We start from the raw sequence: 10,783 nt of genomic DNA, 5'->3' as shown, positions 1-10,783 counted from the left end.
ACCAAGCAGTGGAATAACTTGTGACAGTGCGTCTTCAGCTGTGCTCCACATGTGTCTCTCGCCTTTCCCCTAATCACTTTTAACCATCATTACCAATTTGCAAATGATGGTGAATAACTACTCATCATGAGATGTAGGCCTACAGTATTTCGTAATATCTTTATTCTAATTATGTTTCCCATTGTAATCGTGCAATTTGTAATGTTTTGCATGGACATGCGCTGGTGTGCGTTCATGAATGATAGAAGGATGATTGGCAGTGCACCTGCCAATATGACTGTTGACAATGAGCTCTTAAAATAACATATAAACAGCTCGCCATAGACTTCTGACCAGGTGTACAATAGCGATTTTTAGACAATGCGCCAGGCCACTCCCTAGGTTGTTAATTGCCACACCCCTAGGCGCATTGTTTAAAAAATAAAACGTGCAAAATACCGAATTAAACTTTGCGCGGGTGGAAAACGAGTTTTACGCCTTGCGCCAGTGTGCAAAATACAGCCCCTAATCTATTTCAGTGTAGATCAATTTCGTGGCTCAGTCCAAAATGACTGAAACTACCACAAGAAATGACATGCAGAGTTTCTAGCACTTGCTGTTTTGTACACAAATGTATGTGGTTTCAGAATTTAAAGTAAATCCCACGCATGCATCTTGTTGCTCAAGGTCTTTGAACAGAGAATATATTATGCTTATGGTTCTTAGCAGACACGTTTGTCCAACGCACCTTACACTAATACACATTACATAAACATTAAAATTATAGTTAATAGTTAAGTCAAATGGCCAGCAACAAAAACTACCAATATTATTGATAGACTAAATAAAATTAACAAAATAATAACAATAATCATAAACATACAAACCACTGCTCTATAAGGAAAATTAAGTAATTAGAAACAAAGTAAATGGATAAGTCTTTAAAGGCTTTTTGAAGACCCCAAAACTATCACTAGAGAGAAGAGCATTGGGTAGGATAAATCATTCCACCCACGAGAAATCACAGAGATGAAGAGTCTCTACTGTGACCTCGTACAGGGACTGCAGAACAAGTCAATGCATAGACATCATTCTTTCTCATTAACAAATCAAGAGAAAAACATAAGTTATCAATTATTAAAAAATAATAATTTAATGTGCTTGTCATTTCTCTCTGCTACAGCTACACAACAATTCCAAACACAGGATTTGCTTTAAAACTTGGCACATGAAGGCAAATAAATAATAATAAGAAAAACATTGATTTGAATTAATGTCTGATTGACACATTTCAAAATGAATCAATGAATCAATGAATCATGCTTTACTTTGTTGATGACCGCCTTAGCATGTCAAAGACGATAGCACTATTTCTCAAAAGATTAAAATTAATTTAATGTAGTGTTAACCACTCCCTATCACACACTTACTTAATCACTATAGTTTTTATTTAGAAGAAAAACAGGACTCTTGCAATGAATATGAACACCAATACAACTACTTTAAACTGAAAACAAAACCATAATTAAAAAATACAAAAAAACATTTACAGTAGTGTCTACCCCTGTTTAGTAACATACTAAGCACTAAATAGAGTACCGTTTGACTATTTGCCAATACTGAGTATACTGAAAGGTGCTTATTATTCCTTGCTTGCGCTGTCAGTGTTAATCTGTAGTGTTGATGGAAGCTGTTGATGCACAATGCAACATGTAACAGCGGTGGGTGCAGTACGCTGACCTGAAAAGGGTTATATAAACAAATCATGCAAGCCATGTGGAGTAATCCTTGGGAAAATATTTTTTTCATAAAATGCTACTTATAAGGGATATTTTTTTCTGTTTCTCTGGCTGGCTAAAGTCAGATGGTTGTGTTATGTTGTTTGGCATGGTAATATCACATTACCAGTACGTATAAGATTTTCCCAAACAGGTACGGCGTTCCATTTAGTGTGCAATACACACACCCATACAGTTTCTGTGGAAGTTTCCTGGTTGGATTTACAATTGTGAATTTTTAGAAACAGACCATGTATTTCGGTGACGTCTGTCAGAAGACAATGTTATTGGAGCTTTACAAAAACAGTATGGTTTGCAGCAGCTGTATCATTGAGTCATTAAGAATATGTTTAATACACTACTGCTAAAAGTAATAAATGACGTGTACTTAATATTTTAGTGCTTGGCATGCAATGGAATCAAATTGACAAAATGACAGATTCCCCAAATACCCTCCCTCGCTCTCTCCCAAGCTGACCAGTCACCAGTCCTACCCTACAGCGCCCCCTAGCTGCTCAGCTGACTTTAAAGAAGGCCTCCTCCAGAACTTCGGTGAAGCGCTCCTTCATCTGCTGCCTGAAGCCGCTGTACCACTCCAGCAGCCTCCTCCTCCTCTCCTCCCTCTGGGCCTGGCTCATGGCCCGCTCCTTCTGCAGGATGGCCGGCAGCTCCTTCCAGTCCTTCACAAAGACGAAGGGTGCGCCGGCGTCCTTGAGAAGCCGGAGCGGGGAGCCGTGTCCCTCCGTGCACCTGCCTTTGGTCTGGACGTCCTCCACCACGGGCAGCGAGCCGGACGCACAGGCCTCGTAGATGCGGTAGCACTCGGCGTTCACGCCGACGGGGCAAAGGGTGAGCTCACTCTGCGCCAGTGCGGACTGGTACTGACGGAGGGACTCCGCCGTCTCCTGGGGCAACCACCTAACAAGGAAGAGAAGCAAAGGGCACAGGGTAGATATGGGAGAGAAAAAGAAGGTCACACAGAGACTTTGCAAAGTAATATTTTAGTATTAAAGCAAAATGACAGAAATTTCAGCCTCAGCTGTGCTTCATATGTGCCTTCGCTATAGACCAGGTTTTTTTGTTGGTCAGTGGCGTAATGCTTTTTAGATGGTGTAAGATAGCAATTTTTAGATAATGCGCCAGACCACAGCTTAGGTCTTAATTGCCACACCCCTGGGCGCTTTGTGTCATGAAAGAGAAGGGCATGGCGAAAAACTGTAAGATGTAATGGCATGTGGTGTAATGGTAAGTGTAAGATAGGTAAATGTTTTGCGTCGTGATAAGAATACGCTATGCACTTAAATGTAAATAATATAAGAGCAAACTTTGACTTAAACCAAGCTGTATGTCAATGCTATGCAAAACACAACCCAAGACCTCTGTGTATAACTAAATGCACAAATGTAGACCCTACAAATGCTTAAGCAATCTGAGGCATACTTCTCCCGGGCATTGGTGATGCACTCCTTCTCAAGGTTCTCCTGTTTCAGGATGGTCATAAGGGCCTCTCGTGAAGAGTTCTTGTAGACTGTTCCCAGAAAATTGCAGAGGTAAGGCCTAGTTGTGCTCACCAGTTGCGCACTTGGCATAATGACAGGGAAGTGTCTGTACCTAAAACACAGAGCAAAGTCAGAGGCTACATTAATTGATACCATCATAATGATAAGCTATTTGGCTTATAACATGACAAAGGTCTACTCATGACATGACAAAAGTCTGTGCAATTTTGAATAATATTATTCTACCATAGTGACTGACAACAGTTTTCAGTTTTAAATATAAATGCAAGTTAGTAATAATAACGCACATCATTATAGGCATGAGGACATATGTGCAGAGGTGAGCAAGACAGCACTTTGTAATAGTAAGACTCAATTATCAACATTCAGAAAATGTGACTGAGGTTAATGAACATGGCTATTCAGGCCTTGTGCTAAATCCCATCATGTGATGTCCAAATGTCTGAAACGGCAGAGTATACAGTATCTAGACAGCATGGACATAGAAGAGCAAAGGGTTCTTACGTAGCCACTCCAAGGGGCCACTGAAACACGTCCTTATCGTTGACCCACGGGCTGTCGTACACCAGGAACAGCACATCGATGAAGCCGCCATGGCGTCTGAGGTACGGGCTGATCCAGTCATTGGTGCACTGCTCGCTTCCCAGCAGGACCACGGCCACATGGGTCAGGGTGTGAGCCTGTACCAGGGCCTGTGCGTGCTGCAGCCACTGTGTGGAGTAGGAGATCTTCTGCTGCTCGCGCCCATTTAAAACCAGCACCACACTGTCTGTGTCAACAGGAATGTGCCCCTGAACCACAGCAGGGCCTGTATAAAAGCTGTGACACAAAGTGACAAGTAGAACAGAAACATCATCTTAGTACTTACATTTTTTAATGACACAGTGTAAGCTCAGCTGGCTATGCTATCAATAAAAGAAATATCACTTTAGCACTTTAAGCCTCTGGTGAGTTGTGCTGCCATATGTTAATATGTGAAGCAGGCAATGACAACGCTTTGAAAAGCACATCTTGGTGGAAGCAATAATCTGGTGTGTAAGCAGCAATCTGTTTATAAATACCTGAAATTGATTTTGCCTGACTGGATCTCCCCCTCTCTCCACTGGCCTGTTTTGTCAGTGGGATTCAGAGGACCCTCTAATATATGCTCCCATAAATAGAGGCCTGTGACAGAAAACACATTTTCATTTTCAAAAGTGCAACGGGATAAACAATGGGATCAAACATGTCTAAGCATATGAATACCAACTCCAATTTAACAACATTCATACCAAGTAGCCTATTCAACAAAGCTGATGATGCACAAGGCAACTTCTTGAACAATGTTGCTGGGCAGTGTGCCGGAGTATTGTTGTTTGGGCACGTTCCCATTGGTATTGCAACTAATGTTTTTCTGGAGAACTTTAATCATCAGTAGGCAGACTGTGATCATCCAATCAGAACACATGAAACCAATTAGAATGTGAGTTGGGCTGGACAGTATAGTGCATTGCTTGACTATGCTTTGATTAATTTCATCCATGTTGGAGGTAAAAGGCGAAATTACCTATGGCCGCTTTGCCCCAGATCTGTACTTTGTATCTCTTGGGTCTGCTTTTGGCAATTAAGTCTAAATGCTCCTTGAAAGTATCTCGTTTATGCTGGATGTTGATTTCTTCCGCCAAATCGTCTTCTTCCCAAGGGTTCCACTCCTTGTCCACTGTGGATGGATTCTGTGCATGCTTGGGGTCAATTTTCGCATCGCCTATACGCAAATATATATATAAATATGTAATTTCTTAATTTATCTTAACACTCCCCAATCGACCAATGGGTATGCATGTTTACAATGTTAACATATGGGCTACTTATTATCAAAGTCAATGTAGTGAACCATATTACATGAAACAGTGCGTCCTGACTATAATTAACTTCTCCGTAATAATAACATCCATTAGCTACTCTGTCAAATTAATTGCAGAAATAAGTATTAGATATATTTTCCTCATTAACCTACATTGGAAAGCAAGCTAACGTTGGCTGACTGTATTTGCATGATCTGAAACCTACCACCACCACCAGCAGACCCCTTTTTCACCACTCTGTGGACGCGAGACATAACCCTCTTACTGAAGAATACATTATATGCCGCATACAATGAAAATGCAACATATGCAGCTACAACAAGAACAACGATTTTTCGACGAAGAACTCTCATCATCTTTTCATGTTACCATCCTGCATACTAATTGCGTGCAGCGAATCTTGTTTACAATTTTGTCTAAAATCCTACTGACATAGGACCCATCAGGACCACTGACGTCATATTTTTGACTGCGGCCAGTCAATTTGCCTGCAAGAAACTCGTCAAAATGTCGTTTTAGGAAGACAAGTTAAGAAAATATTGAGTATATATCTGGAATATATATGTGTAAATTCAAAGATTGTTAAGGCTATGTTCGTTTTGAATTCACTCAAGGTTAAGGAAGATTGCATTTCCCAGGCAGGCACTCCTTGGTTATCTATATGTGTAGCTCCTCCCGCAGTATAGTCTGTGACGGAGTAGAACGTAAGCTCTCTACGAAGGTCGGTGTGACCGAACCGGTGAATTTTTATCGCTCGGGCAAAATGATGTCCCTAGCTTCTCGTTCTGGGGCTCTGGCCCCACACTTTCAGGCGACCAACGTTGCTGTAAACGGGACATTAAAAGCTTTAACAGCAGGAACTTTTAACAAAACTGAAAATGCGAAGAAAACCCTTGACTCCAAGACGAGGCCTTCATACGTCAACGGTATGGATCAGTTACGATTAACGTTATGGTTACCCCACCTTGGCTAGCTCTTAGCAAATTGAGTTAGGTAACTGATAAATAACGCAGTATATTTGTACTTTTCGTCTAGTTGGTAGGCTGAGAAGTTTCTGTGGACAAAAAGTGACATGTTATATAACGTTAATGTTACGTTAAATTATGTTATTAGAAATCTTAGGCTAATATCACCGACCTTGTTAAAGTGCGATAACAACGTCATGGCAAGGGTAACGTTACGGCTAAAATAAATGCTATTCAACGGCATTGTTCATTATGGCTACATACATAAAGGTACTAAACTAAATGTAGATGTGGTATATAACCCATGACATAACCGAGACTGATTTGTAAACTGTCTACCCCTGGTTAGAAATTGGGAGAAAAGTTGGAAGTGCTTGGGTGTGCCTTTGGATTCCGTTCACATAGCTGCATAGAAAATGTGTATTGTTGGTCTGATATACTGCATGAGTCCGGTAGATGTTGAAGATGTGAATTCGGTAGGAAAATCTATAGAAATTAAATAAAACAACTGGGAAGGTGGTCTCATCAATTAAAGGAAACACGCCAACATTTTGGGAAATTAGCTATACACCATCTCCCCCAGAGTTAAATAAGATGTTACATACCCTTCTCGTCTCTCTGTGTGAAACATTGTTCTAATTACATGTTGTGACTAATATGCATCCTATGTATCCGTCATTACCATCAGTTTTAATGATTTTAAGGAATTGTATTAGTCCTAGGTTTTGTTCTGCAGAGCATGTATCTTGTAGATTACGCTTACTTGCTTTAAATTTTGCTGTTATGATGACAAAGGAACTGTACGGTTGATTTGCTTTGCAGATTGATTTGTGTAGATTTGTTTGTATTTATCAAATGTCTATGGCTTTTAAAGGTTGCGCTGGAGTCCGATATGCCCACACAGACATCAAGATTCCAGACTTCTCAGATTATCGGCGGCCAGAGGTGATGGACCCTCACAAGTCCTCGCAGGAGAGCAGCGAAGCCAGGCGGACCTTCTCCTACATGCTGACCGGCGCCACTGCTGTGGTGGGTGTCTACGCAGCCAAGACAGTGGTGACGCAGTTCGTTTCCTCCATGAGTGCTTCGGCCGACGTGCTGGCCTTGTCCAAGATTGAGGTGAAGCTGGGCGACATACCTGAGGGCAAGAACATGACCTTCAAGTGGCGTGGGAAACCCCTGTTCGTGCGCCACCGCACTGACAAGGAGATCGACATCGAGGCTGCCGTGGACTTGTCTCAGCTCCGCGACCCCCAGCACGACAAAGACCGCGTCCAAAATCCTAAATGGGTCATCGTTCTCGGAGTCTGCACCCACCTGGGCTGCGTGCCAATCGCCAATGCCGGAGAGTTTGGTGGCTACTACTGTCCTTGCCATGGCTCCCACTATGACGCTTCTGGCCGCATTCGCAAGGGACCTGCTCCCCTCAACCTGGAGGTCCCTTATTACGAGTTCCCCGATGAAGAAACGGTAGTGGTGGGATAGACTAGCTAAGGCTCAAGACAGACTGATACTCCCTCTATGTGTGTGTTCTGAGTTGCCTGTGTCCGGCCAAATCTAAACTATAATAAATATTCTTTTAAAACACATACTGGTAATGCATCCTGTCCTACTTTCAGTTTTGCCAATGCGTCTTGTTCTACTTTCAGACTTGCATTCCATCTTTGTTAAAAGCATTTATGTTTCAGGCCAGTGTCATTGACAATGTATTTGACACCTGCACTTATTTTCCCCCTTGGTACCATTTGTTTGGGGATGTTTGCACACAGTAATCACACAGTAGGTGGAAGCGTAGTGGTTAAGAAGCTGGGCTAGCATGCAGTAGCCTGAAAAGTTGTGGGTTCAATTCAGGCTTCCACCGTTGTGCCCTTGAGCAAGGCACTTAACCAGAACTTGCTGCAGGGACAATGGCCTTGTAATATAATTCACACAATAAGTCGCTTTGGATAAAAGCATCTGCTAAAATGAATAATTGTAAATGTGATCCCGCCGGGTGCATACCTAAACATCCACACAGAGACACTTGTGAGAGGAGGTTATCTTACTCCAGTACCAAATGAATTCTGGAGCAGCTTTTTTGCGGTAGTGGCTATTTTCAAGATGCTTCCTCGAAGTGCAGTTGGCATTGTGCTGGTAGTTTTGTGATAATGTCCAGATAATGTTCTAAGCACATGTTAAGTCACCAGATCAAAAAGTAGGACATAAAATATGGCTGTTAAGAAATTAAGATGTTATCAGATATCCGACTGTAGGCTTAGTGTGTGATGGGCAACCTTAATTCTTACATGGTTAATGCAATATTTTTTTTTTTTAATCCTTGTGAATGAAATCTGAAAGTCTACAAATACATCTTGATTGCTTTGTCACAGCAAAACAATTGTCTCCATGTCTTAAGTCCACAGCTATCCCACAGCTTGCTGTTCTAATTTAGCCACTTAGCTGTGAGAAAAGACATGGGTGTGAAGTCCGTGTGCGTTATTCGCTGGCGCTACCCGAACTGGCTATGTACTCCGGTAAGAGAGTCGCTGCAACCTTTGGTTTCGTTCAACAGATTTATTGAAATCCAGTTCCAGCAGGTGAATAAAGTGCTTGTTGCTTGCAATGGTATGTGTACTTTGTGTGTTTAAGTGGGGGTGTGTTTATATGTGTGTGTGAGTGTGGTTTTCTGTAAATAAAGAAATACAGAATAAATAAATATAAATGGTACACAAAGAATATAACATACATAAATATACATATGTATGCACACAATATACAGACTAATGAGCACTAAACAATATTCACTCTGCAATATACATAATTACTATGCAATAAATAATTGCTGTGCAAACAACCAAAATGCTGAACAACAATGGGAATCAACAGAAACCAATGCAGTAGAAATCTGGAGTTGCACCGTGTCTTTATAAACATTAGCCACTAGATGGCACTCTAAGACCACGTATGGAGCATAACAGTAGCCTTCAGATCCAATAGTCATGTGACCGACTAGTGGCGCGAATATCACGATGAAATGTGCTTCCATTACTAAATTGGCAACACTATCGCGAGTGCAACAGTTGGACTAATACTCAGCAGAATCGTAATTCACAAGTGTACTACAACATTGTATGAACATGCATCCATGAATAAAGGCATTACTATTACTACTGAATGTTATATTTGTGCAACAGGTTACTAGCATTACAACAGACATGAGCATGCTATACTGCAACTGTAGGCTACTAAAGTAAAATACCGTCATGTTGACTACACAAAGCAAGATAAATCTAACACCAGTATGGAAAATGGTTGTACACTTACGTTTTCAATAACGCACACGGCAACACAACAGAACGTTTATATGATTAACGTGCAACAGTAAGAGCAGCTGTACTCGTGTTTGGCAACGAACTACAAAAGGAAAAAAGAGTATTTGCGCATGTGCACAATACGTGAGTCCAAGGAGTGACGTAGGCTCATCTGTCCAGCAGGGAGTTTTCCACAGCCGCCCCCGGATTCGTGGGACGAATGCGCAGTAACAGAAAGGTCGCTGCTGGGCTAGGGAGCGCTGGTATCTCCGTCGTCAGGCATCCTTGGGAGCTCTATCAGTTTGGCGACAGGACGTGTGTAGAGTTTGCCCTTGATGTCGATCTCGGCAGTGCGGACCTTGCCATCGTCGCTGTGGATGATCCTGGTGATGCGTCCAACCGGCCATAGCGCTCTCGGGAGCTGTGGGTCGACTACCATGACGACCGCATCCACGGCTAGGTCTGACGTCGAGTTCCGCCACTTCTGGCGTGGTTGGAGACCAGGAAGGTACTTGCGGGTGAACTGACCCCAGAAATGGTCAGCAAGTACCTGACTGTGTCTCCAGCGGCGGCGTCCTAGCAGGTCACTGGAACCGTACACAGCTTGAGGCAGCGAAGCATCCCGCCGCCCCATGAGCAGCAGGTTGGGGGTCACGGGATCAGGATCAGCAAGATCCGATGATGCATAGCCTAGCGGCTTGGAATTGAGGATTCCCTCAATTTCGATGAGGACAGTCAGCAGGACCTCCTCAGGGATGGCCTGGTCCTTCAGGATGGTTTGGAGAGATGCCTTTACAGATTTAATTTCCCTCTCCCACGTTCCACCGAAGTGTGGAGCCAGAGGTGGGTTAAATCTGAAAGTGATGCACTGTGTTGCTAGCTGTTCCCGGAGCGATGGTTCGAGTGCCTCAAATGCCTCCTGAAGCTCCTTGTCTCCACCACGGAAGTTAGTGCCTCTATCGCATAAGATCTCGAAGGGTTTCCCTCTTCGAGCGATGAAGCGGCGGAGAGACAAGAGAAATGAATCTGTATCCATACTAGGCAGTAGGTCAAGATGAACACACCTAGTAGTGAGACACTTGAACACAATGCCCCATCGTTTCTCCTGTCGCCGTCCTATCTTGACCGTATATGGACCGAAACAGTCCACACCAGTCGACCAGAATGGGGGCTTGTTGAGTCGGAGTCGAGCCGCTGGGAGGTCTGCCATTTTAGGTATCACTGGCTTACTGCGCCACTTGCGACACTCCACGCACTGCCGCTGGTGTTTCTTGATGGCTTGGCGGCCTCTGAGGATCCAATAGGTCCTTCTGATCTCTGCGAAGACTCGCTCAGGGCCTGCATGGAGTAAGCGATCATCATAATCTTGCACCAACAGCTGTGTAATGGGGTGATCAGGCGCAAGAA

The 10,783-nt window shown here is 43.0% G+C and overlaps 2 protein-coding genes across 4 annotated transcripts; one reads left to right on the top strand and one right to left on the bottom strand.

Annotated features, from left to right (window-relative positions):
* Nucleotides 1-817: 817 nt before the first annotated feature.
* Nucleotides 818-5,530, bottom strand: rxylt1 (ribitol xylosyltransferase 1). 3 transcript variants are annotated; one of them, XM_076271500.1, is made up of 6 exons: nt 5,274-5,530; nt 4,824-4,968; nt 4,339-4,441; nt 3,782-4,096; nt 3,198-3,368; nt 818-2,675 (listed from the first exon to the last, which is right to left on the bottom strand). In XM_076271500.1, the coding sequence occupies exons 1-6, from the start codon at nt 5,475-5,477 to the stop codon at nt 2,273-2,275; spliced, it is 1,341 nt and encodes a 446-aa protein (XP_076127615.1). In that variant the 5' UTR covers nt 5,478-5,530; the 3' UTR covers nt 818-2,272. The 3 variants fall into 3 exon arrangements, with proteins under 3 accessions (XP_076127615.1, XP_076127614.1, XP_076127613.1); XM_076271499.1 differs by lacking the exon at nt 5,274-5,530 and adding an exon at nt 4,549-4,699 and having other exon boundaries at nt 4,824-4,910; XM_076271498.1 differs by having other exon boundaries at nt 823-2,675; nt 4,824-5,021; nt 5,327-5,530.
* A 289-nt stretch (nt 5,531-5,819) lies between these two features.
* LOC143107525 (cytochrome b-c1 complex subunit Rieske, mitochondrial-like) lies at nt 5,820-7,675 on the top strand. Its single transcript, XM_076271497.1, has 2 exons — nt 5,820-6,047; nt 6,961-7,675. The coding sequence occupies exons 1-2, from the start codon at nt 5,885-5,887 to the stop codon at nt 7,569-7,571; spliced, it is 774 nt and encodes a 257-aa protein (XP_076127612.1). The 5' UTR covers nt 5,820-5,884; the 3' UTR covers nt 7,572-7,675.
* Nucleotides 7,676-10,783: the final 3,108 nt, after the last annotated feature.

Source organism: Alosa pseudoharengus, unplaced genomic scaffold, assembly GCF_046254945.1.
Source record: "Alosa pseudoharengus isolate Yale_2024_CS ecotype anadromous, Long Island Sound unplaced genomic scaffold, YU_APseudo_1.1 YU_APseudo_1.1_scf_10, whole genome shotgun sequence".
Classification (NCBI taxonomy): domain Eukaryota; kingdom Metazoa; phylum Chordata; class Actinopteri; order Clupeiformes; family Clupeidae; genus Alosa; species Alosa pseudoharengus.
This window is presented reverse-complemented; position numbering and strand designations above follow the sequence as displayed.

Bases quoted from the DNA above. Each gene is read 5' to 3' on its own strand.
- rxylt1 (XM_076271500.1), bottom strand. From the start codon at position 5,477: ATGATGAGAGTTCTTCGTCGAAAAATCGTTGTTCTTGTTGTAGCTGCA. The intron at 3,369-3,781 runs GTAAGAACCCTT...TCTGTGTTTTAG, and splicing joins TGGCCCCTTGGAGTGGCTAC to GTACAGACACTTCCCTGTCA. The intron at 2,676-3,197 runs GTATGCCTCAGA...CTTCCTTGTTAG, and splicing joins ATCACCAATGCCCGGGAGAA to GTGGTTGCCCCAGGAGACGG.
- LOC143107525 (XM_076271497.1), top strand. From the start codon at position 5,885: ATGATGTCCCTAGCTTCTCGTTCTGGGGCTCTGGCCCCACACTTTCAG. The intron at 6,048-6,960 runs GTATGGATCAGT...TGGCTTTTAAAG, and splicing joins GAGGCCTTCATACGTCAACG to GTTGCGCTGGAGTCCGATAT.